At 41.8% G+C, this 27,298-nt stretch overlaps 1 protein-coding gene across 25 annotated transcripts in view; it reads right to left on the minus strand.

The window, feature by feature from the left end:
- plecb (plectin b) overlaps window positions 1-27,298 on the minus strand; it is a 188,137-nt gene that overhangs the window by 47,760 nt on the left and 113,079 nt on the right. For 21 of the 25 annotated variants that reach the window (XM_055903157.1, XM_055903158.1, XM_055903156.1 and 18 more), the window contains one exon: window positions 2,163-2,224. In XM_055903157.1, coding sequence (XP_055759132.1) covers window positions 2,163-2,224 — 62 coding nt within the window. Of the gene's footprint in view, window positions 1-2,162; window positions 2,225-5,878; window positions 6,393-27,298 lie in introns of those variants that run through there. The other 4 variants (XM_055903166.1, XM_055903162.1, XM_055903161.1 and 1 more) reach the window with 1 other exon arrangement.

A 27,298-nucleotide genomic window follows, 5' to 3' on the forward strand; every position in this document is an offset into this window, starting at 1 on the left:
ATTAAACATTTGTCTACTTCATGTCAATGCACATTCTACTTAATTTAAACTTTTTAAAAAGGAAAAAAAATGTACAGTCGTCCCAGTCCGTCGAACATTAAAACGAGACGCAAATCTTGTCATATAGGCCTACCAATTTGTCATAATGGTAGTGGGAAGACAAGAGACACAGATCGATTCCTCTGATAGTACCTGTAAGGAGCACTTAAGGACCTTGCCTAGCAAAGAGCTAAAGGCAGGCAGGCAGTCAGCCACCCAGAACCAGCAGTCAGTCTGTGTAGCACATGTGCTACTGTTGGCCCAGCTAGCAGCCACCGGGCCTTGGGCCCAGAACAGAATGTGGTGCTTCAGAGGCAAAGAGCAAAACATATCCAGATGTCTGGGACTCACATAAAACACTTGACGAAAAAGTCTGCTCGCTTGTGTGTTATATCAGGAACAGAGTAAGGTTTGTAGCCCTAAGGGAAGGGGCAGTGGTGAGGGAGGTCAAAAGAGAAGGGTGACAACAGCACAATTGACAAACTCACTCAGTCAAAGAGAGACTGGTCATCGGGTAAACCTTCCCTCAAAACACCAAGCTAGAAACCAAACACTCATGATTTCCAGCAACCTTTCTGTCTGTCTGTGTGTCTGTCTGTGTGTCTGTCTGTGTGTCTGTCTGTGTGTCTGTCTGTGTGTCTGTCTGTGTGTCTGTCTGTGTGTCTGTCTGTGTGTCTGTCTGTGTGTCTGTCTGTGTGTCTGTGTGTCTGTGTGTCTGTGTCTGTGTGTGTGTGTATAATACATGTCACTTTCAATGAAGCCCTTCCAAAGGGGTTGGTCTGTCTGACTGTATTGATGTCTGAGGTTGAGATGGTGTTAAAAAAAACAACCACTTGTTGGTTTGAAATCTGTGGATATCTGTCTGGTGGGGGATCAAAACTCGCTGTCATAATATTGTGTTGTCATGGATACTACCCAGCACGGGATCATGCCTTTAACAGCACCTGCATGTTCAGCATGGCTGGACCAGAATGGAACCCAGCTCCACTCATAGTAATGCAGGTTAAATCAGACGGTCACATCTCATCTACTAACATACCAACACAGATATCCCCGACACCAAAATAATTATTGTAAACATAAAAAGGTGAGAACATAGTCCTCCACTGATACAGAAACTATGTGTGTCCCAAAGTAGAAGTGCTGATCTGGGATCAGGTCACCCCATGACCATTCATTATAATGTCAAAGGTAAAACTGATCCTAGACCAGCACGCCTACTTCGAGGCGCTTTATGAATGCGGGCCCTGGTGTTTAAGATCCGTCCCCGTTTTAAATTTGAGAAACGGAACTACACATCTAAAACGCAGCAATAAAGTATCTGGCTGGTGTCGCTACGATTCACTCCAAAGATTCTAGCCTACTCCTGTCATTAGTGGCAAAATGACTTCGGAAGCTAAAGATCCATTTTTTTGCCGAGAGGCTAAATTGCAACCGTCAGAAAACACACAGCTCAGCCTCCAAGTGGTTGGTTGGCCAATTATGAGGTATGATTCACTAAGGAAATATCTGCCATTTGCCACTCGTGCACATCACTTCTGGACCAGTTGTGATCCAACTCACCATAAATCCTACTTTGACAACTTCTGCAAGTAACCACTTCAGGCATTTTCATTCGTTTTATGACATTTGACTGATATTTGATGACGGGGCGGCAGGTAGCCTAGTGGTTAGAGCGTTGGGCCAGTAACCGAAAGGTTGCTAGATCGAATCCCCGAGCTGACAAGGTAAAAATCTGTCATTCTGCCCCAGAACTGTTCTACCCCACTGTTCCTAGGCCATCATTGTAAATAAGAATTTGATCTTAACTGACTTGCCTAGTTAAATAAAGGTTAAAAAAAAATACATTTAAAGGATAATAACACAGGAATAGTGATTTTGAAAATGTTGTACATTGTGAAAACTCCAGTAAACCTCCGAAACAACATTTAAACAAATCTATTGAAATCAAACTGATGTTGGTTCAAAAATAAGTCGGTGTGTGTGTGCGTGCATGCGATTGCCTTTGTGTATAAACTATTGATACCAGTAATCAGTGCATTAAAGTAAGCAAGACAGGGAGAGTGAGTTAGTTATTGAGTTATTGAGCACATAAAAACTACTCTGGTAGTGTGTGACCGTACCTTCATCAAGTGTTTGTTCACCCATTTAGTGAAGGTCTTTTTCTGTACTCGATCCCGTTCATCTGCAAGACACAAAGAGCAAACGTCAGACATGGTTCAAAAAATAGATATATATTTGATACACCCTCTGAGTACATACAGTAATATTAATGTATTTTTTTAACGGGGGTTGAGAAAACTCGGTCTAGATTAAAACATGTCGCGGGGTGTTAGGGACAAGGAGAAAATCAAAGGATTTCAAATACATTTAACATGAACAACGGGAGCTGAAAAATAACAAATATCCCAGATGCCGCCATCGTTTTGTACCTCCCCGAGACAAAGAGAAGTCATTGGATGGGATTAGTCTTGCCTAGTGAGACTTGATACCAGAGCGCCTGGACTAAACACGTCTGACTCACGAGAAATCGTCATAGCACAGTCGGTGTCTAGATATACACCACCGTCGTCTGATTGTGTCTGCAAATGCTTTTCACTATGGTATGACTACAGGCAGGGCCTGAGGCTTAGTGGAAGGATTACACTGTGTACAGGTGTTCAGCATCTCTATAGGCGACATTCTGTAACGGACACTGCTGTGCACGTTGAACCTGACAAGATACGTTCGCTCTCAGAGAGGAAGACAACGATGCATTAACGGGCAGATACTCCAAACTAGGAGATAGATACGGTTTCAGCCTCACCATACTGAGTGGAATTGACACACCCTCAGTCAAATACCCGGACACACCCCACTACCATGGGGTACTGGAAAACATACTGCAGAGCACAGACACAGACATACCAACTGCAGACACAGACCCTCCCCAACCAACAGGCATATCACCAACTGTTATTCATCATGCCAGACCACTTCACTGAAAGAGGGGTTAAATAACAGATACAAAAATAAAATAAACAAAGAATTCCCATTGAGATATAGTATTTGTTATATCACGGGAGATAGTACTGGTGGCCAATCCAATAGCAATTCCAATAGGTCTGTATAGAAAGTCATTCGTCGCATTGAAGATAACACTAGAGTTATTAGACTGAAGACTCATTATCCAGATAAAAGACATGGGTGTCCATATGAATAATAGTTCATTAACAAACTGCATTTAAGGTTCTTCATCAAAGCCTACCGTACAGCTAAAGGGAAAATACCACCCCAAAATCGACAGTATGTGAAACCTGCTGTGTTTCTATGTTTTGTAGTAAAAAAAAGATAGAGGAAGATAAAATGTTTCCAATGACATCAACAAATTAGCAGACAATTAGTAGGCAATGCCTAATCACACGATAAAAATCACACGATGCACACCAATGATGTCATTGGAAACACTTATCTTCCTCACAAAAAAATAAATAATTTAAATGGCCATTTTCACATATGTTGATGTTGGGGTGGTGCTGGAGATTATGAATACGAAGTTGCATTTTTGGGGGGGGATTTTTCCTTAAAGTGGTAATATGTAACTTTTTGGCCGACCCGACCAAGTCACATAGAATTGCGAGTTATACAACTATCATTCTACCTGAAAGCAAGTCTAAGAAACTGTATTTCTATGCTTCCCATTCTTAAGTGTTGCTTTTGAGTCTTTTATTTTTGGTTTCGTACACCAGCTTCAAACAGCTGAAACAACAATATTCATGGTTATGGTAAATACGTTTCACAGCGGTTTAGATGGTACAATGATTCTCTGCACTAAACTAGCTCATTTTGTCACATAAAGTGAAATTCGGCAAACTATTAAGAGTTTTAGCAACCAGGAAATGGCAGAGCGATTTCTGCATAGTGCAACGCCCTGCCGAACCAAAGTACAATGTTGAAGGGAGTGCTGATTCACTGCGACCACAAACTGGACCCGCAGGCTACGTTTTAGTATTTTAAGGTGCGCCAGGTTGCTTTTGTGTTATGGAAACACGTTGCCGTGGCAACCATAGGGTGTGTGTGTGTGTGTGTGTGTGTGTGTGTGTGTGTGTGTGTGTGTGTGTGTGTGTGTGTGCGCGCCTGGAGACTGACGCAACTTTGACCTCTGTCATTCTCTGTCGTTCATCAATAAAGCGACAATGCGAGGGCAATCCTGATTGGTTGATTGCTGGCATAAATACGAATCAAATTTAGGACGTTTTGCAAAAGGTCCCATAATCCTGGACAAAAACCCTGCACCTTGACCTGTGGTCATTCAACTAATGTAAATTCCAAATACTTGTGTTAGTCCAGCAGCAGTGTCCAGCTTGCAACCAGCACACACACCGCCGCAGTCATGACTCTAAGACAAACTATTTCAACTTCATTGTATACTGCCACAAGACAAACACAGTGATCACAAAGGTAAAAGGGGCGACGGGTCCTGCCTCCTTTACCCTGAGCCATCTCCTTGATCCACTGCAGGACAAAGGATCGTTTCAACCCATCGTAAATAGTGTCAATCTAATAGGTCCTCCTGAGTGAGTCACTCTCAGCACTTGATACATAACTGACCATGAACCAATTCGCATATGATTATTACTCTACTGTTCTATGAAATAACCAGAAGTGAATGAGCAAGTAAGAAAATGTCATTCGGTAAGAAAAAGGTCCACCCAAATGTGCTTCAGCCCAGCTTAAACGGAAAAGGGAGTCGGGTGCTCGACTGAGGGACTTGAAATTCCCCCCCAAAAATCTTTACGCCAGGACATTTCAATGGGTGACTATCCAGGACAATTAAGAAAACAAAAAATATATACATTTACGGGACACAAACGGGAGCCTGTTTGTGTACCGTGCATAAATATTTCAGATCTATGCAGAAACAGAATACTCCTTTCTCGCCTGGATAGTCAACCGTTGACGTGTCCTGGGTTAATAAGGAATGTGTTTCGGTCCATTCTATAGGAGTTTTATCAACAATGTATAGGCCTGCTGAGATTTCATCCCCTCCATTTCTCCCCCACATTTTGTGAATGGGTTCGCTGACCAATAGGGTGGGATGCGTTAGATTAGTGGGAGTGTCCACTCCTGGTCACAATGTGGACCACTGGAGAGACAGAAAACAGTACAGAAAAAAAAAACTTCTTTTTAAATCTAAACGTATCCTCAGAATTGACACTTAAGAGAAGGGGAAACCCCGTAGACGATGATTAGAGAAAGCTCAAACTGTAATTGAGAGTGCACTAAAAGGGGCACGAGGGCACACAGTCTGGTGTGAAATCGGTGAATGTATTGTAATGTTTCTAAAATTGTATGAACGGCCTTCATTTTGCTGGACCCCAGGAAGAGTATGGGGATCCATAATAAATACAAAAAATACAATAAAAGGCTCACAGTGGAAGCCTCAAGCCCTCTTTCAATTTAAATTGACACGGACAGTTGGTATGTATCTTAGCATCATGAAGGGGCTCATTATTTCACAGACTAGCCAATCAGGCACCGACTTGAACCTCTGAATAGACTTGTCTGTGCAGGGATATGAAAATGGTCCAAACCTGTAACAGCAGTAAAACTTTTCCTTTCACAGGAACAAAAAAAAAAAACACCCAGCATTTTAACCCTCTCTCTTGCGCAAACATGAACCATAGTATCAGAGGCAAACTTTTCATATGAACCTATTTGACACAGAAAGTCTAGGTGTCTATGACAAACACTGTCTAAGTGAACACTGTCATACTCGTACCTATAGAATCAAACTTTTCATTGTACTGTTAACGTCTATGACACATTGCCTCCTAGGTGAATGCTGTCGTACTGGTACCTTTCCTGCCGTCCGTAGACTTGAGCATCCCCTGGTAGTAGCTTTCGTCTGAGGGCACCCTGTCCCTTCCATCCCTGCCACCACTGTTATCTGTCGATAAGTTCCTGTATCGCTGTTGCTGACCGCTCATGATGCCGCTCTACTCCGAATGAATGAATCAAACGTGCCCTCTAACGCGCTCTATGTGACCGCTTTGTCACCACACGGTTTCTGTCGGTAGCTATAACGTTTCTCTCTCCTGCTCTTTTTCCTCTTAAAAATTCCTCAGTCCCCCTTTCACTCATGCAGTCGCGTTGCTAATATCCAGTCTGCGCTTTCGATCTAGCCTACGATTTGTTCCTCTCTCGCTCTATCACCGTATGAGCTCTTCTTTTCTTTCCTTCCCGTTACGTTTTTTCTTCCTCTCCTCCTTTCGCAATAAGTTATGCCTGTGGGGTACGGTGTCTGGGCCTGTCCTTGTGCTGATCTGTACACTATGATACCTGCCTGTGTGTTTGGAGGACATTGTGGTGGGTAAGGCTCGGCCACACCCCTTCCTCTGCCCCGTCATATTGGTGTGGCTGGTGTGAGCAGGAAGGGGGGCAGGGAGAGAGAGTGAGTGATCGGACGAGGTGTGGTGGCCAGCAGGCCCGTTGTGTCATAAAATACACCACCTGCATGCACTTTTACTCGTCATCTTACCTTCGTTTACACAAGAGTGCACAGTACGCAGCCTGAATCATTCTACTTCGTTACGATGGCTGTATAAGCAATAACGAAGAATGGCACCGGAATAAATAACGCAATATTGTGTTCCGGTTTGATATATTATTTCATTTTAGAACACTGTTCAATGACTCCATCGATTTCAAATTACTTTTTAACACACACCAATATGAATCATTGCCTACTCATGGCATTCCTGAGAGAGCTGTGGGTGTGATGAGGAAGAGGGGGAGGCTGAAGGAAGGGCTACTTTGGCACCCACACACACAGAGAGATCTTCCATGACCCAACCCTCAACAAGACTATACAGTACCAGCTATACTCTCATCTAAGGACATGTAGATTCTCGAACTAGACAAGTAGTGAAGGAGTACTTATTCCTTCTGCTCTGCTGAAGACCTGACTGTGTGTGTGTGTGTGTGTGTGTGTGCGTGCGTGCGTGTGTGTTTTCCCTTTAACTACACCAGCATGAACCCTCATGCACGCTCACAGACCTGATTTCCTCAAACTCTACACTCACCTGTGAAACTTTACAGAAACATTCCAGCACAACTCCTCTACAACCAGCTAGCATCCTTACGCCAGCGATTATGATGACGAGTCCTTTATCAGCCTCTAACCCAGAGAGACAACCATTCAGATAACTGAGCGGACACTATATCAGTGAGGACATCAGTGCGGATTTGTTTTGGTGTCTCATTCCCTCATAATCACATGGGAAGACACAAAATACACTGAAGACAGACCCAGGGAAGAACAGGGGGGGTATACTGCAAAGTAGGATCAAGGAGTTAGCCAGCTTACTTTGATGGACAAAATAAGCTGGCTTTATTAAAAAAGCTCGACTCTAATATGCATTTTTGATTATTGAATCAATTTGAGTAAACCATACCCCTTTCAAGACCTTTCAAACATTTTTATTTGACTTCTATGACAATATTTAACTCAGTCCTTGAATCTGCTTTGTAGTATACCCTTCAGGGTTCCTAGTCCTGTATATTTTGGGGCTTCACTAAGGTCCCTTCATTGTGATCTAATACCCTATGAGAACTGTAGGGTGCTGACACCCAAACCAACGCCACAGGGTGTGACCAACAGGCCCTGGTAAATCCTAGCCCTCTAGGAGGTATGCATCTCATTTCCACACTCTGTCTGACATCACATTTGGAAGGATGTAAAAAAAAAAAAAATAAACGTTTCTTTCCAATGTGAGGTTATTAAGGCCTCTTGTTTGAACACGAAGCAGTTGATTTGTCAGGATGTGTGTGTTTGTTTTATTCAAACACTAAGTTCACAAATTTAGCAAGTTGTGGAGAGGCACACCTTAAATAATAGCTTTGTGTACTTCCACACGTCTAGGCAAGAACAGGAATTAAGGAGGGCAAGCCAATACCATAATACTGTACAGTCCAAGACACAGAAGGGAAGAGAAGCGTAATAACAACACACTCATAATCGCACATTCGACAGTGCTGGAGGCTAAACATAAAAACACGTAGGATTCATATGATCACCTCTCACAGGGGAGTTTGGATGGTGTAGCATGTGAAATAAAGGACTCATATATGATGTCATTGATTTCTATGTGCTTGATAGTATCACTGATCTTTAAATACGCTTTACGTATCGGCCTCACGGCCTTAGTAAAAGGTTTTGTGCGTTTAAAAAAAAAAAAATGTGCGCCCAAAGGTAGACCTAGCCCCACCCACATCCGTTCGAGTCATCGAATGGCGTTGGAGGCGAAGGATAAAACAAATAAGCGCCACCAAATATAACAATATGCATTTCTTAAATATTTGAATAAAGTGTGTACATAAAACGTATTAAACACGTCTTTAAAACCACAATGAGGACATCGACCTACCGAGCAAGTTTTCATGAATCATTGGGTACGGTGCAAGAAAAACATCAGAGTAATCTGTAATAGGGGCATAATTCATGTTCACATTTACAACGTAACATACATAGGCATTTCATCATTAAGACCTTTAGGAAATAATGTCTGGAGGGTGCAAATCACAAAACATTCCATTTTACTCAGAGTTTTATTTATATCACCTCCCCTGTCTGATATCATAACCTTCTCTATGCCACAAAATCTAAAAAGGTAGACATGTCATGTTTTAGGTCATTAAAATGTACTGCGACTGGATAATTAATCCCTGTCGTTTCTCCTGATTGAACTTTTATGTTCACTGATTCTCTGTTTGAGAGAACGAGAGGTTTACATAGCACAACCCACATGGACATTTAATAATGTAGATAAAATGAGTGGTGAAGCACGTAATAATATCATTTACTGGGATCCGTTTTCCTGTATGTGGGTGGCAGAAATATTCACTTCATCATACTGTTGCACTCTGCATTTATACGGTAGCTACCATTCGGAAGAGGGCGTAAAAGAACCTGGCTGATTTTCTTTTGTGGCTGGCAGTTGGCATGGACCAATTAATCGTGGCAATTGCGACCTCTCCTATATACAATAAGAGGTGGATTCTTAAATTCAGAAGGTAAAGCTGGGTCCGACGATAAAACATGCCAGTGTTTCTTGATCGCACCTCCCACTTTTCGCGAGTTCAAAGTATATGTAGTTGTGAACATTACGGAGTGTTCTGTAGCTTTAGCGGGTCTTTTTTGTAGCAGTTCATCTCGTGTTTTCCCCCATGCCAAATGAAGAGCTTCATCCACACATTGTGGCGAATAGCTTGTTCTTAGAAACCTATTGCTCATCTCCGCTGCTTTTTCTAGATAGTCCTCTGTTGAGTGGCATATACGGCGCAGTCTGATAAACTGGCTTCTTGGAAGTCCTCTTTTTAGTGGCTCAGGGTGGAAGCTGTCCCCCTGTAATGGAGTATTTCTGTCCGTTTCTTTTCTTTACAGAGTTGTAAACAGGGTTCCATTTGATTTCTCAGTCCACATATCGAGGTCATGAACACGTTGAGTGTCACATTCAATAGAGAATTTGAAATTGGGGTCAATGTCATTGAGTAATACCATAAAGTCTGACAGCTCTTCTCCCGTTACTCCCCATATGCAAACATGTTTTGTCAATATATCGATACCACTTCAGGACTTTACTCAAAAATTGATTTTCGTTTTCATTATTAACAAAACGTTCTTCAAAAAGACACACATAAAGGTTAGCATAGCTCGGAGCGAATGTGGAGCCCATCGATGTTCCATTCGTTTGGAGGTAGTATTCATCATCTAACCTGAAATTGTCAGCTCCAGAATAAAGTTTGTTGGTGGGTATTTGTTAGTATCTCTGTCTCTCAAAGAGTGAACTAGGGCTGCCAGCCCACACATATGGGGAATGCTGGTATATAGACTCTCAACATCTAATGTAACCAAAATACAGTCGTCTGTTAAACCCGTTATCGGTGAGACCACAACACGTTCACCGCTACTGATATCTTAAAAATAGGTTGGGAGTTTTCTGGAACAGAGTGAGTTCATGGAATCAAATGTCAATGTGCATGAGGTGGAAAGAAAGCTAGAAAAGAGGTGAAGTGAAAGGAATTTGATCATATGGACTACTGCTTATACAGCTGATAGGTTGCTGACTGAGAGCAGGGCATGTGATGAGCTGTTGGAATGTGTCTGCGATCTCCTCTCTGCTGGCTGGTGCACTGGGCCAAAGTCCTAACCTAAATATCCTAACCCACCACACCAAACAAACACACACCCTTACCCCCACACAGAAAGGATTAGTAAGCCTGCAAGAAGCTGATACGTGACAAGTCTAGCCATACAAATCACAAACACGTCATCTGCCACATCACATAAAAAAACAAGTTGTATGAGCAAAGGTACATCTTGGGTGTAGCTTATTGTATAGCTTCACATACTGGACCGTACAGAATTTTATACCTGAAGGTCAACACTGCCGTGCAGTGGCAAAGGCCTTTCCCCTCACAGGTTTGAACACCAACGTTACTTCTCTTCAGCGGTGTGACATAACGATACGAACAGCTCCGGTGTGAAGTTTCCCCTAGGTACAGATCTAGGATCAGCTTCCCCTCCCCCATTCGGAACCCTAACAATTCATGGGGGAAATGCAAAACTGTGCATTCAGTGCATTCGTATTCAGACCCCTTGACTTTTTCCACATTTTGTTACGTTACAGCCTTACTCTAAAATGTATTAAACTGTTTTTTCCCCCCTCATCAATCTACATACAATACCCCATAATGACAAAGCAAAAACAGGTTTTTAGAAATGTTTGCTAATTTATAAAACCAAAAAAAACTTCAATATCACATTTACAAAAGCATTCAGACCCTTTACTCAGTACTTTGTTGAAGCACTTTGGCAGCGTTTACAGCCTCAAGTCTTCTTGGGTATTTGGGGAGTTTCTCCCATTCTTCTCTGCAGATCCTCTCAAGTTCTGTCAGGTTAGATGGGGAGCGTTGCTGCACAGTTATTTTCAGGTCTCTCCAGAAATGTTAGATCGGGTTCAAGTTCGGGCTCTGGTTGGGCCATTCAAGGACATTCAGACACTTGTCCTGAAGCCACTCTTGCATTGTCTTGGCTGTGTGCTTAGTGTCGTTGTCCTGTTTTAAGGTGAACCTTCGCCCCAGTCTAAGGTCCTGAGCACTCTGGAGCAGATTTTCATCAAGGATCTCTCTGTACTTTGCTCCATTCATCTTTGCCTCGATCCTGACTAGTCTCCCAGTCCCTGAAAAACATCCCACAGCATGATACTGCCACCACCATGCTTCACCGTAGGGATGGTGCCAGGTTTCCTCCAGACATGATGCTTGGCATTCAGGCCAAAGAGTTCAATCTTGGTTTCATCAGACCAGAGAATCTTGTTTCTCATGGTCTGAGAGTCTTTAGGTGCCTTTTGGCAAACTCCAAACGGGCTGTCATGTGCCTTTTACTGAGGAGTGGCTTCCGTCTGGCCAGTCTACCATGAAGAGCTGATTGGTGGAGTGCTGCAGAGATGGCTATCCTTCTGGAAGGTTCTCCCATCCCAACAGAGGAACTCTAGAGCTCTGTCAGAGTGACCATAGGGTTCTTGATCACCTCCCTGACCAAAGCCCTTCTCCCCCGATTGCTCAGTTTAGCCGGGCGGCCAACTCTGGGAAGAGTTTTGGTGTTTCCATTTAAGAAGGAGGGAAACCACTGTGTTCTTGGGGACCTTCAATGCTGCAGAAATGTTTACCCTTCCGCAGATCTGTGCCCCGACACAATCTTATCTCGGAGCTTTACGGACAATTCCTTCGACCTCATGGCTTGGTTTTTGCTCTGACATGCACTGTCAACTGTGGGACCTTATATAGACAGGTGTGCACCTTTTCAACTCATGCCCAATCAATTGAATTTACCACAGGTGGACTCCAATCAAGTTGTAGAAACATCTCAAGGATCACCAATGGAAACAAGATGCACCTGAGCTCAATTTCGAGTCTCATAGCAAAGGGTCTGAATACTTACAGTATGTAAATAAGATATGTTTTGTATCTTTACTAAATTTCAAAGATTTCTTAAAACCTGTTTTCGCTTTAACATTATGGGTTATTGTGTTTAGATTGCTGAGGATTTTTTGTATTTAATATATTTTAGAATAAGGTTAACGTAACAAAAAGTGGTCTGAATATTTCCCGAAGGCACTGTACCAAAACCAGGGTGTTAGGTACTTCACACATAACAATACCAAGCCCAGGGGGGCATAACAACGGGAAATGTGGAATGTCACAGGAAGGCCCAAACTGAAAAGAGCAGCCAACGTCAGAGATACCGTGGAAAATCTTCCTCGTGAAACTGTTTTTTGCCAAAGACGCTCCAAAGAAAGGATGTATCATTAAGGTCGACACATGCTTATAACCCTGCTCCCTCATGTGCCATCATCTAAACCAGATGGAACGCTTGGCCTTTTAAAAAACAGAAAGACTGTTGAAAACATGAAGAGATTTTCTTTCTCTCTCTCTCTAAATGACATGCTTGAGGTTCTCTCATTGCTAGAACGGGGACAGATTCAAGTAGAGTGTCTTGGGGGTTCTCCTCATGTGTTCCCACACTGACTGGGCGTCATATGTGGACACCCTTGGCGGAGTTCCCAACAACTAGATGCATCCAGTTTTCAGGGATAAAGCGACTTCAACCAAGCCAGAAGTGGAAACTCCGCTTATGCGTTTCTTTTACGCCTACTACGTTAGGTTATATGTGGATGATGTGGATGGATCATTCTGATGGGGGGGGGGGGGGGGGGGGAGACGGGGAAACCTCCTGGATCAACCCCTCTAATTTGTATGCCCAATGTTTCATTTCAAGGCTCGTGTATATTCAAAGAACTTAGAGACCCTACAAAGCCAAACTTTGTCAGACGTTTGTCCGATGTCAAAACGAGTCAGCATCCCACACTATCAGTTGTGAATTCATCTCCATACTAAGTAGAAAAGAATATGCCCGCAAGCCTATGCATCTGCAGAAAGTCCCAGAGGAAAACAGCAAACACGTCTATATCACTGGGAATCCTCTGAACAGTTCCCATAATACTACGTCCTTGTCTCTGAAAGATCTACCAGATTGGGTTGACGGAAATTGTGATTTCTATCCAAAATCAACAGTGGTACAGTAGTTGTTTTCCATTTCAAATAGAAAACAACTAGGTTCCATTTCAAATAGCTTCTCATGGTACTCAACCCTGCTCACTCCAACTCCCTCCGCTATCTCAACTCAGCAGAGATAAGGATCAGAGTCATAATCAACCAGGGTGGTGTTCATGAGGCACAAAACGGACTGAAACGGGGAGTGACCTTCAAAACGTATCCAATAAGAAAGGTTTGTTTCCGTTCTCCATTGCAAAACCTCCGGAGAGGTAGGCCTACTCCTGCAGCGATAGAAAAGTGTCCCCCGCAGACATTCTAACCCAGAGTTCAAGGGGAGAGGAATGGAGAACCACCCGAAGTTAACAGAAGATAACATAAGATAATCACAACACTATTGCGGCCACGCCCTTTCTGTTTGAACTCGTTCGCAACTGTAAACGGTCACATAAATGCAATGTTATTGCCCGGCCCATTCAAAGTTGGAATGTCAAAGCCATTACGCTCTCCATATGAGCATTTGTACAGTATATGGCTCATGTCAAGTTCATCTGTAAAAATCATCAGGTCAAGCATCGTTGACTGAGACAATCGGTCTTGTAGTCAACAGGGGACATTAGGAAAACAGAGATTGAACAGAACAGAAAATACGGCCGTCACGATTTAGAAAGTCTTGAGCTCATGGAGAGAGAAACGGTGAGAAGAGGGGAGGAAGAGGAGGGTAGGTGTTAACGCCCCTCATTCCAGAGAAGGGAACAGCCTCACCCCTCCCTTAGAGGGACATCAGCCTCCCTCAGGATACCTAGCGCTCACTGACTCTCTCCCTCCCACTGTCCTGTCACTCCAGCCCAATGCAAGTGGGAGCGTGTACTCGGAATGTTAATAAAATAAAACCAAGAGGAACAAGTGGAATACACCTTGTTCCTGAGTGTGTGTGTGTGAGTGTGTGTGTGTGAGCACACCCAGTTTGGGTCAGCTGTGTCTCACAAAGAAGTAGAAATCAAAGGAACTACAGCCTAGTGTACCTTTGAAATAGTCATAAAGATCAACAGACATATTGTCCTGTCTTTGTTGCACTTTTTCTGTCTGTATAACAGCACATGAGGGGGTCGCTGCCGCAGCTATGGAATGACTCACTCGCTGTTCGTCATTATCTTCACAGATCTAAATCCCTGTAGCAGGATGAGACGTCATACTCAGAATTAGACCAAAAGATGAAGCTGTAAGCCCAATTTAACTCCGACTCAACACGGAATGGATTAGCCCTGACAGCTGAGGTTAAAAATGGCTAATTAGTCTACCGCTCCTGGAGCCATGGTGGAAAGCCCCACATCTGTGAATTAACGCTCACTCTCATGGACTTTCCTTGAGTAAACTTACACAAAGAGAAAAGTGAGTCTGTTTAATCAAGGAGCATATGGTCAACGGAGAATCTTCATTGAAAGTGATTTTTAGCCCATGGAAATGCTTAATCTGGGTCCGAGAAACTGGACCTAGGATTCTAACTTCTAACCTTTAAGCAATATTATGTGACCCGTTTCAGGAAGCTAGGCGTACCTGTACAATACAACACCCAGTCTCCCTCTATTGGAGATGGTATCATACTACACCAGCCGATGCATCCATTACAAACAATACTTTTCGACTGAGGGCAACAGACACTTTATTTAAAGTATGCAAAAATGGAAATGACATATTGCCACTGAGAATACCTGTCAAAACATCACTCTCACTTAATTCCCTATCCCTTCAAAAATCATTATTACTGGTTTCCATATTTGATGAACATTAGTGGAGGGCTGAATCGAGAATTATCTGACCGACGGTACATTTGAATGTGGAAAAAGAGGAACCTGAGAGGGGTTGCTGTGGCAACATCTCCAAACATTCGGTAGCTTCCTGCGCCTGTGGCTGGGTTATTTTACTTATATTACTCATGGCTATATTTTTAGACGGGGAGCTGTGTCTTCCATGATTGACTAACTTCAGAGAGAAAGGAAAACAGTGCTTCTCCTCTGGAGGGAGATAAGAATAGAAAGTTCACGGAGTGAACACTAGATGGCAACAAAGCACAATGAGGACAGAGTGACTTTTCCTAGCCTTGTTATTAAGTTGCTATACTTTTTTTTCTGTGGCCATGACCTAACCAGGATAAACTCTGGGCTCCATATAAGTCAGTTAAAGTCAAGTTACACGGTGAGAAGAAAAACCCCTAGATCTAGTTATTATGAAAAATGAACAATAAAAAAAACAGAGTAATGAAAACTTGCCAATCCTGCATACAGTAGACATTTCAAATCACACAAAAAGAAATGTATGAAAAAGCAAATATAATGATGGTGCTATTCAGACCCTCTCAGAGTGCATTTATGGAAGGGGGATACACAGCTAGACTCCATACCCACTGAATCCTCTAAAACTGGGTTGTAGATAGTGACATGGAACTGGAGGTGTTACTTAAGACACTACTCGTCGTCAGTGTCTCTAAAACAGTAATAGTTATAATAGCTGAATGACACCCTTGATCCTAACTGCCGGGACATTGCTTAATCCAGTCAGGGTGAGTAATACACAGCGCACTATCCCTACCCAATTAAACCCCTCCCTCAGTCACTCAATCTGCATATTACCCAGCTGCCATGTCACACCCAGAGTGCAATAAAAACCTGTGAACTGTGTTAGAGAGGAATAAAAAGTGCATTATTATTTAACACTTACCATATACTGGAGTAGTTATTAATTACTATAGACTAATACTAAACTGTTAACAGTTTGACCTGTAGGCAGTTTCCATGTATAGAGAACAAATAGCTGGTCGCCTAATTCACGTGTATATTCGTGTGGGATTCTGAGTCAAGAAGACCCACCCCATTGGAGAGGCTTGCCAAAGCCCATGATGGTAGCCATGTGTGATTTGAGTGAGAGCTGGGGAGTAAGAGCTCCTTCAGTGTTCTACTTTAAACACATATGGAAGTGAGTTGGACATGAGACAGCTGGAGGCAATCAGCAAAACATCCGCCATTATATAACTGGAATCCAGGACGAGTTTAACTGTAACACTAAAAAAGAGACAGCTAATCAAGTCTCGTACGCTTTCTCCCCCATTCACAAATCTCACATGCTACTAATATGTATTTATTTGAGAATTATACCACACATTCTGAATCCAGTCAGTTGCCCAAGATGTAAATGGTCATTCATTGAAAGAAAGAGGAGCCTAATCAACAACACACTTGAGGTATCAACATTTTCACTTGGAAATGGAAACTATCAAGTGAAAATAATGCTATATTAACTATCATGTTGTAGGGCCCTGTGTTTTGCTCTATCATGTTACATGTCTGTTTTTTAACCTTTTTTTATATGACGGTCCTCCAGCACCATCCTTAGACAATTGTTTACATTGTTGGTGTAATTCTCATTTCTGGATTAGGTTTAAAATACAGGAACAAATCTTGCTATGTAAAATGATTGCGAAAAACACAGGGCCCTATACCATATATTAAACTTCAATTATACACTTCAATTATTACCAGTAACTACATTTGTATTACATGTGATCATATTTACTACTGTAGGACTAGAACCAGCGTGGGGAACGCCTACTTTGCGTAACCCTTCCCCATGTCAGTATTTATATTTCTGCCACTCACCTACACAACACATTTTGCTGTACAAATATCTGCTTCTTTCTGCATAAAACATCTCGGGCAGGTGATTTTCCCGTTAATAAACTATTCCCAGATGAAAGAACGAATTTGCTCCAGTTGGAACTTCAGGGCTCCCCTGCGTCGCTATAACTTCAACAGAGTTCTCAAGAAGCGCTCACCGACCTTCCGGAGCGCAAGAATGCAAACACACTCGCTTTTCATGGTGCGACAGTCGAAGGAGAGAAAAAATGCTTTCTAATGGATGGGTGAAAGTTTCACTTTCACAACAGCCCTGCCCATCTCATTTGGGTCCTTTTATTCCCCAAAGGTATATGGACTTGTACTCTGTTCTATATCAATTGATATATACAGTATATAGGCCTATCCATTCAATATAGAAGTGAAATTATGAAATGTTACACTTTGTTAGAAATAATTTTAATATTCTTGGGATAAAGTTCAATTGCAATATTTATATGTGAGAATTAAAGCAAATGTTTGATCAGTTAATTTGATATTCGGTGGGAAATATAAAGTGTGAAAAACATAGTTTAATTATTTCACTTTGTGTGCGTACACATGCCTTTGAGAACCTTCCCGAGTGTTGTGGTCTATGAAGTGTGTTATCTGGGCTCTTTCGCAGTTTTAACAGTGGCCTAGGGTGATACAGGTCTTATAATGTCAATTTATAATGATAAAAACTGTCATCAGGTTACCTATGAGGCTCCCTTGGTACTGCATTCCACCTTGGAACTCACAGTAATTCAAGTCCAAAACCCTTCTACCACTGTTACGGCTGAATTCTCATTATGAAAGTAAAAGGGGAAAAATCAGACTACTTTCTCTCTTTCTAACAGGACCGTAATCAAACAATGAATGACTGTCCACATGGGTTGAGCGACACATACACCCCCGTCGTCAGTCAAAGGAAGGGAGGTGGGGGGCTAATTTACAACAGGTCACAACTGACCTGATCCTAGGTCAGATTAAAGAGTGGGCAGATGGCCTGAATATGAGACTTCTCTTACAGATGACTGACCTCTGCTCCACAAACATACAACTGCACTTGTCTTCAGGCACTAAGGACTGGTTTCCCGCACCCATACTAAACAATCCTACTTCTGGACTAAAAAGCATATGGTCAACGGAGAATCTTCATTGAAAGTGATTTTTAGCCCGTGGAAATGCTTAATCTGGGTCCGGGAAACTGGACCTAGGATTCTAACTTCTAACCTTTAAGCAATATTATGTGACCCGTTTCAGGAAGCTAGGCGTATGTAGCTACTTCACACATTTGCGCATAATCCATTTATTTATTTTTTTAATCAAAATAATTTTGGGGGCAGAAATGCCTTACAAATGCCTAACACATTTGTATGGCATCTGTAAATAGGAATACAATTGTTAAAACTTCGAGTCGAGTTGGTTTAGCCACAGAAAAAGCTGAGATGATGGATGAGCTGGACATGCCGAGAGATGAGTTCGGATTGGTGCTTGCTTCTGTCTATAACATGAGCTGCTCAGTATGTGTAGATAATCCTTGATACTGTGGCTGTTTTGAAAGATATAACGTTAGCCATGGAGAACTGCAAAAGTGTTGCTACTGCTCTCGACAACATTGCTGCCAAAATTTAGCAGGCGCTATTGACAAAGATCAGTGTGATCAAGGGTGGGTGATTGTCGCTGTGTCTATGTCGATGTTCTATGTTGCATGTATGCACTAGTTCATCCGTAGCTTCACGTTCGTCAGTTTTGTTATTTTGTTAGTTTGTTAAAGTGGTTTCGTTTTGTGTTGGTTCTCTTCTAAATAAAAGAAGATGGCTTATTTTCCACATGCTGCGCCTTGGTCCTCACTCTCTATCTGTCACGATCGTCACAGGTAGAGAGTGAGGACCAAGGCGCAGCATGTGGAAAATAAGCCATCTTCTTTTATTTAGAAGAGAACCAACACAAAACGAAACCACTTTAACAAACTAACAAAATAACAAAACTGACGAACGTGAAGCTACGAATGAACTAGTGCATACATGCAACATAGAAGATCGACACAGCGACAATCACCCACAAACAAACAGTGAGAAACAACCTCCCTATGTATGTCTCTCAATCAGAGGAAAACGAAAACACCTGTCTCTGATTGAGAGCCATACAAGGTCAATTAACCCTTTTTTTTTTTTAAGTATTTTATTTTTGCATTTTCCAATTAACAACATTCAAGACAAACATGACAAGATATTAGACAACAATAGGACAAAGTGACAATAACAGAACAAAGAAACAAAGAAAGAAAAAATAAAACAAATTATAATTATATATACAGACATACAATAAAAAATAAAAATAATAATGAGACATTGGATCATAAGGTCACCTGCCGTAGGCTACATATTATACGTTACGTGTGAAACATTATATAAGGATAATCTAGAGGTTCATTCAATGTGATGTGGGGGGAGATTCTCCATATAGTCAATAAAAGGTTGCCAAATTCTGTAAAATGTATTTAACTTATTCCTCAAGCGGTAAGTAATTTTCTCCAGTGGGATACAACTATTAACTTCTGATAGCCACATTGCAACTGGCAGGGGGGAATCCAATTTCCATTTCAAGGCGATACATTTCTTGGCAATCGCTAACAATATTTCTGTTAGCTTTATAGTATGGCTTTGCCTAAGATTGGTGTTAGTAAAGTTGCCCAGTAGACAGACCTCCGGGTCTAGAGGGAATGCAACCCCATGAATTGAGGATATGGTATCGCATAGTCAATTAACCCTTTAACCCAACATAGAAACACAACACATAGAAATGCCCACCCAGCTCACGCCCTGACCAATAAACACATACAAAACAAGAGAAAACAGGTCAGGAACGTGACAGATGGACTACTTTCTGAACATGGTCTGGGTGAACCGGAGTGACTTGACACAATGTGGGTCAAACAAGCTGTACAAACAAAACAGAGTTTAAATGGGTTTAAGTCTGCCGTGAAGCCTTCCTCTATGTATACGGGTAATAGTCTAGCTACATTTTCAGATATTATACGTTTCTCATTTTTGTCAGAAAGTAATTTTCATTGTAAGTTAAAGCGTACTGTTATCTAGCTAGTGAACAATAGCTTGCTGGATCGCTAGCTAACGTCACGTGTATGATCTGTGTAGTAATATTATTAGTATCTCAGAAAGCTATTAGCATTGCTAGTTACCGGTACCCCCTGTATATAGCCTCGCTACTGTTATTTTATTGTTGCTCTTTAAATATTAGTTATTTTTCTATTCTCTTATTTTTTATTTGAGTTATTTTTTACTTCAGTTAATTTTAGTAAATACTTAAACACTTATTTTTCTTAAAACGGCATTGTTGGTTAAGGGCTTGTAAGTAAGCATTTCACTGTTGTATTCGGCGCATGTGACAAAATAACATTTGACTTGATTTGATTTGGTTGTAGCCTAATGTTAGCTAGCTAGCTAACATTGAACCTAGTTGGTTAGTTTTAGCTACCTGCAGATTCATACTACACCATTTCATGCCTGGTGGCAAGCTATGACAATCTGTTTGCATTGCTAGTAGTATGGGTTAGGATTATGGTTCATTGTTTAGCTCGCTAGCTACATGCCTAAACAAAATACTTCACTTCGCCAGATAATTACATGACTCATCAAATTAGCCAGGTGTGTCTGGAGGTGATTAAGGCAATCTATTGTATGACATGAACACGTGTACATGTCTAGACAATAGTGACCCATCCACAGCTAGATGTGGCAGGGAGGTGGTTATAGCATTTTATTTCACAGGACCCATACATTTAGAGAAGTGTGTCTGGGTAAGCATCATCTAATAATTAGAAATATTTATAAAATATTTTTATCCGGATACTATTTTTTAAATTGCTGCTATGCAAAAATGCAAGTAACACTGTACAGTTTCCACCATCTATATCCTGTGCATGTGACAAATACATGTACATTTTACTGTTAGAATAGGTTAATTTAAATACAAATCTCATTTAATCCCACACTCAATGAACTACATACAATAAAAAGCCAACATTAATTTCCCCATAAAAAAAATAAACTGAATGGAGAGAAAACCCTATGAGGAACTTTCTGGAATAAGTGTCAGAGCTCAGACGATCACTGCCAGATGCTACCCACAGGGGGATATCCAACCCTTGCATGTCTCTCAATGAGCGTAGCCACATAGTGGTGAACTGCAGTTCTACAGTTCATTAGGTACACCCATCTAGTACCGGGTAGTACCCTCTTTGCTTCCAGAACAGCTTGAATTCTTTGGGGCATTCTATGAGGTATCGGAAACATTCCACATGGATGTTAATCCATGCTGACGCAATGGCATCACACAGTTGCTGCAGATTGGACGGCGGCACATTCATGCTGCCATGTTCCATCTCATCCCAAAGATGCTCTATCAGGTTGAGGTCAGGTGACTGACCAGGCCACTCAAGTAAACTGAGCTCACTGTCATGTTCCAAGTGATGTTTCTCCACTCCTCAATTGTCCAGCGTTGGTGATCACATCCCCTCTGGAACCGCTTCTTCTTGTTTTTAGCTGACAGGAGTGGAACCGGTATTTTCGTCTGCTGCAATAGCCCATCCGTGACAAGACTCTATGAGTTGTGCGTTCCGAGGTGTCATTCTGCACACCACTGTTGTACTGCGCTGTTACTTGTCTGTTTGTGGCCTGCCTGTTAGCTTGAACAATTCTTGCCATTCTCCTTCGATCTCTCTAATCAACGAGCTGTTTTCGACCACAGGACTACCACTGACTGGATGTTTTTTTTGTTTGTCTCATCATTCTTGCGTGAAAAGCCCAGGAGGGCGGCCGTTTCTGAGACACTGGATCTGGCGTGCCTGGCACCGACAATCACACCACACTCAGAGTCACTGGGATTTCCCATTCTAATGTGTATAGACAGAAAAATCAGTAGCGTTCACTGCTGATGAGTATTGAGGGAAACGGAGAGATTTGGGGAGGTTTAGGAATGTGCCCCGAGGAGAGATAAAATTATGTTTTTTCCAATGCCTCGCAAAGAAGGCCACCTATTGGTAGATGTGTAAAAAAAAAAATAATATGCAGACATTGAAAATTCCTTTGAGCATGGTGAAGTTATTAATTACACTTTAGATGGTGTATCAATACACTCAATCACTACAAAGATACAGACGTCCTTAACTCAGTTGTCGGAGAGGAAGGAAACCACTCAGGGATTTCACCATGAGGCCAATGGTGACTTTAAAACAGTTACAGAGTTTAATGGCTGTGATAGGAGAGAACTGAGGATGGATCAACATTGACAAAATAAGGAATTCTGTACAGAAACATAAATCCTGTTTGCCACAAGGCACTAAAGTAATAATGCAAAAAATGCGGCAAAGCAATTAACTTTTTTTCCTGAATACAAAATGTTATCTTTGGGGCAAATCCAATACAACACATTGCTGAGTCCACTCTCTGTATTTTCAAGCATAGTGGTGGCTGCATCATGTTATGGATATGCTTGTCATCATTAAGTACTAGGGAGTTTTTCTGGATAAAAAAGAAAAGGAATGGCCCTAAGCACAGGCAAAAACCTAGAAGACAACCTGGTTCAGTCTGATTTCCACCAGACACTGGGAGATGAATCACCATTCAGCAGGACAATAACCTAAAACGCAAAGCCAAATCTACACTGGAGTTGCTTACCAAGAAGACAGTGAATGTTCCTGGATGGCCGAGTTACAGTTTTGACTTAAATCAGCTTGAAAATCTATGGCAAGACTTGAAAATGGTTGTCTAGCAATGATTAACAACCAATTTGACAGAGCTTGAAGAATTTTGGAAATAATAAACGGGCAAATATTAAGCAATCCTGGTGTGCAAATCTCTTAGAGACTTCCCCAGAAATACTCACAGCTGTAATCACTGCCAAGATGATTATAACATGTATTGACTCAGGGGTGTGAATACTTATGTAAATGAGATATTTCTGTGTTTCATTTTCAATACATCTGTAAAAATGTCTAAAAACATTTTTTAACTTTGTCATTATGGGGTATTGTGTGTAGATGGGTTAGAGGGGGAAAAATGAATCCATTTTGAATTCAGGCTGTAACACAACAAAATGTGGAATAAGTCAATGGGTTTGAATACTTTCTGAAGGCACTGTTTGTTGTAAATGGAAGCTTCTATTTCTGTATCATGAAATGTTGCAAACTGTAGTTTTTTTCCCAGTATAAGCTGTTATGTTGTTTGAGGACAACAAACCTGTACTCTTCAATGGCCATGAACATTCAATGGTAACCAGTACTCTTCAAATATATATATATTTTTGTTACTATATAATTTTCCTTATTTCAGGTCAACATCATAAACAAATTGTACATATACAGTATTTTAATTCCAAAAGGAAACAAGGTAACATAAAACATAACCAACAAACACCAAAACAAAAACACACAAAAGCAATAAGATTTATACATTCCCTTTCAGTTCTCTGCTCTTAATTTTTATGACTTTAATATTTTTTTCCTCATTAATTGCATTAACACTATTATTTTGTATTTTCCTTACATATGTCACGTTCCTGACCGGTTTTCTGTTATTTTGTATGTGTTTGACGGTCAGGGCGTGAGTTTGGGTGGGTAGTCTATGTTATGTGTTTCTATGTTGGTTAAAGCATGACCTGATATGGCTCTCAATTAGAGGCAGGTGGTTTTCATTTCCTCTGATTGAGAGCCATATTAAGGTAGGTATTTTCACATTGATTGTTGTGGGTGGTTGTCTCCTGTGTCTGTGTTTGTCGCGCCACACGGGACTGTCTCGGTTTGTTTGTTTGTACGTTCGTTCTTTTGTGTAGTCTTTTTCCTGTTCGTGAGTTCTTCGTTGTATGTAAGTTCGCATGTCCAGGTCTGTCTACGTCGTTTGTTATTTTGTAAATTATCAAGTATATTTCGTGTCAGTCTTCGTCTTGCAATAAATCATTATGTCTAACTACCACGCTGCAAATTGGTCATCTGATCCGTCTCGCCTCTCCTCGTCTGAGGAGGAAGACGAAGTAGACTGCCGTTACAACATACCATAAAATAATTTGACTGTCACAAAATGTGTAGCTGTAGTGTGTAAAATTCCCATAAAAGAGTATAGAGGCCTATACAACAATATATTTATTTTATACAAGAAAGAGAACAGGGTCCAGTTGAGCAATAAATTCATAGAATTTTTACATTGACACGTCTTCAGGTATCTGGGAAGATTAGGGGGAAGGGAAAGTCAAAAGGGGTCCCATATTGTATAGAAATCACCTTCCTTACTCCTAAATATAGCACTCATTTTCACACTTTAAAGATCTCACAGTACCACTGATTTATTGTTGGTGGTTAGTCTTTCATCCGGTTAAGGAAAATGCATTTGTAGACCACAAAAAGTCATTTTTGAAGAAGATTGAGCTGTGCTAAGGTAAGTGAAGGCCTATTCCTGCCGACACCTAATTCAAATAGCCATGGGTCCATTCTTATAGGACATATGAACATGCTCCGTTTTGACATTTTCCCCGAAAATTTTTATTCATGGGCAAGTCCAAATAAGATGGCCACGAGGGTCTTTTTCCTTCTTATACTTACAGCAGGTGTCAGAGAATTCTGCTTTAATTTATAACATATAATAGGAGTCCTATGAACCGCTTGCATAATCTTGTATGGGATCTTACACCTTGTTGCAGGTGAACAGTTGTCTTGTGTGTTTAGGTCTTTCAGCTTTCAACAGGAGATTGTCCACTGGGGGTAACCAGTATTCTTTAGTGGGCAGTCCCATAGCTTTGATAAGGGTTTTAGGGCTTCACAGATAATGGGAGATACTTCTCCTAGATTAAATATCACTTAGAAAGAACTTCTCGGGATAAACAGAATGATGCTTATGTATACTAACTAGGGTGTGCTGTTGAGAAATCCCCTGATGAGGGCAGTGAGGTATAAATAAACTCTCAGCCTAGGACCGGATGTGTTTCCATGGTCCCAGAGCAACTCATAAATACAGCCTCAATGACTGGCACTCATGAGGTCCACATGAGGTCTGTACGTTGTTCCTCTGTGTTTTTGGCAGGGTCAAATGCTCTGCCCTCTCCCCTTCTCCCAGAGGACACTGCACAGCATCCAAAGTCAACAATCTGAACCAAACTACATGTCTGATTTATAACTCTGCTCCCCATGTGCCCCCTGTTGTCCACTGTTTATTTGAAATTCTGGAACTTTCTGTTATGAATATCGTACCACACCAACACAGCTTTACAGGCAGCGTGTAGGTGTTAGGGGGATATGTGTTATTTCGTACGCACTCATGGTTCCTGGAATGATAAGAAGCACACAAGTGAATCAAATTGAGTCACTCCCTCCCTCCCTCCTGGCCGGAATGACGGTAGCAGCCTCCAGAGTAGGTGTGGGAGTTGTGATTGTTTCCAGGAAACACTGTGGAGCTTTCCTCCACACCAGAGACTCAGTGCCAAGCCACTCACCCCAGTCCTTCTACAGCATCATGAGTGTTTGTGTCATCTCTTGGACAACAGAGAATGATTTCTGTGTGTACAAATGTAAGAAAAGATCAATTCTAATGAAAATGTAGCAACTCTTGAGTTACTGTAAAAGTAGAGTGACAGATAGGGCAGATGGCGCCGACAGGTAGGGCACCCGTGCTTCTAGTTCCTAGGCAACTTTTCAGTATTTCGTTTTTTCTGTGTTATTTCTTACATTATTAGCCCAAAATAGTTTTTGTGTTATTACATACAGCTGGAAAGAACTAGAGAGGACTTTTAGTCCGACTCAGGAGGCACGCACACCACCCACCGCTTCCGAGTATATTACTCGCTAATGTTCAGTCTCTGGATAATAAAGTTGACGAGCTCAGGGCGAGGATTTCCTTCCAGAGAGACATCAGGGATTGGTACATACTCTGTTTCACGGAAACATGGCTCTCTCGGGATATACTGTCTAAGTCCGTACAACCAGTTGGCTTCTCAGTTCATTTCTCAGTGTCACGTTCCTGACCTATTTCTGTTAGTTTGTTGTATGTGTTAGTTGGTCAGGACGTGAGTTTGGGTGGGCATTCTATGTTTTCTGTTTCTATGTTGGTTTAGGGTTGCCTGGTATGGCTCTCAATTAGAGGCAGGTGTTTTGCGTTCCTCTAATTGAGAGTCATATTTAGGTAGGTTGTTTCACAATGTTCGTTGTGGGTGGTTGTCTCCTGTGTCAGTGTTTGTCGCACCATACGGGACTGTTCGGTTTGTTTGTTCATCGTCATTTATGTGTAGGCTATTTTCCCTGTTCGTGCGTTCTCGTGTTTTATTGTAAGTTCGTATGTCCAGGTTTGTCTACTCCGTTTTGTTATTTTGTTAATTAGTCAAGTGTATTTCGTTTTTGTGTTTTTTCCGTCTTTACTTTAATAAATATTATGTCTTCACAATCCGCTGCATTTTGGTTCAATCCCTGCTCCTCCTCTTCGGACAGCCGTTACACTCAGACAGGAATAAATATCTCTCTGGGAAGAAGAAGGGCGGGGGTGTATATTTCAAGATTAACTACTCAAGGTGTAATTGTGATAACATACAGGAACTCAAGTCCTTTTGTTCACCCGACCGAGAATACCTCATAATCAAATGCCGATCTTATTACCTCCCGAGAGAAAACCTACCCTAACCAGAAATCGTGGATAGATGGCAGCATTCGCACAAACTGAAAGCACAAACAATCGCATTTAACCATGGCATTCCCTCCATAAGGCAATCAAACAGGCAAAACGTTAGTAGAGAGACAAAGTGGAGTTGCAATTCAACGGCTCAGACACGAGACGTATGTGGCAGGGTCTACAGACAATCACGGACTACAAAGGGAAAACCAGCCACGTCGCAGACACGGACATCTTGCTTCCGGACAAGCTAAACACCTTCTTCGCCCGCTTTGAAGATAACACAGTGCCACCGACACGGCCCGCTGCCAAGGACTGTGGGCTCTCCTCCGTGGGCGAGGTGAGTAAGACATTTAAGCGTGGTAACCCTCGCAGGGCTGCCAGCTCAGAGCATGCGCAGACCAGCTGGCTGGAGTGCTTACGGACATATTTAATCTCTCCCTATCCCAGTCTGCTGTCCCCAATTGCTTCAAGATGTCCACCATTGTTCCTGTACCCAAGAAAGCAAAGGTAACTGAACTAAATGACTATCACCCCGTAGCACTCAACTTCTGTCATCATGAAGTGCTTTGAGAGACTAGGATCATATCACCTCTACCTTACCTGACACCCTAGACCCACTTCAATTTGCCTACCGCCCCAATAGATCCACAGATGATGCAATCGCCATCGCACTGCACACTGCCCTAGCCCATCTGGACAAAAGGAATCATATGTAAGAATGCTGTTCATTGACTATAGCTCAGCATTCAACACCATAGTACCCTCCTAGCTCATCATTAAGCTCAAGGCCCTGGGTCTGAACCCCTCCCTGTGCAACTGGGTCCTGGACATCCTGACGGGCCG

Source organism: Salvelinus fontinalis, chromosome 38, assembly GCF_029448725.1.
Source record: "Salvelinus fontinalis isolate EN_2023a chromosome 38, ASM2944872v1, whole genome shotgun sequence".
NCBI lineage: Eukaryota > Metazoa > Chordata > Actinopteri > Salmoniformes > Salmonidae > Salvelinus > Salvelinus fontinalis.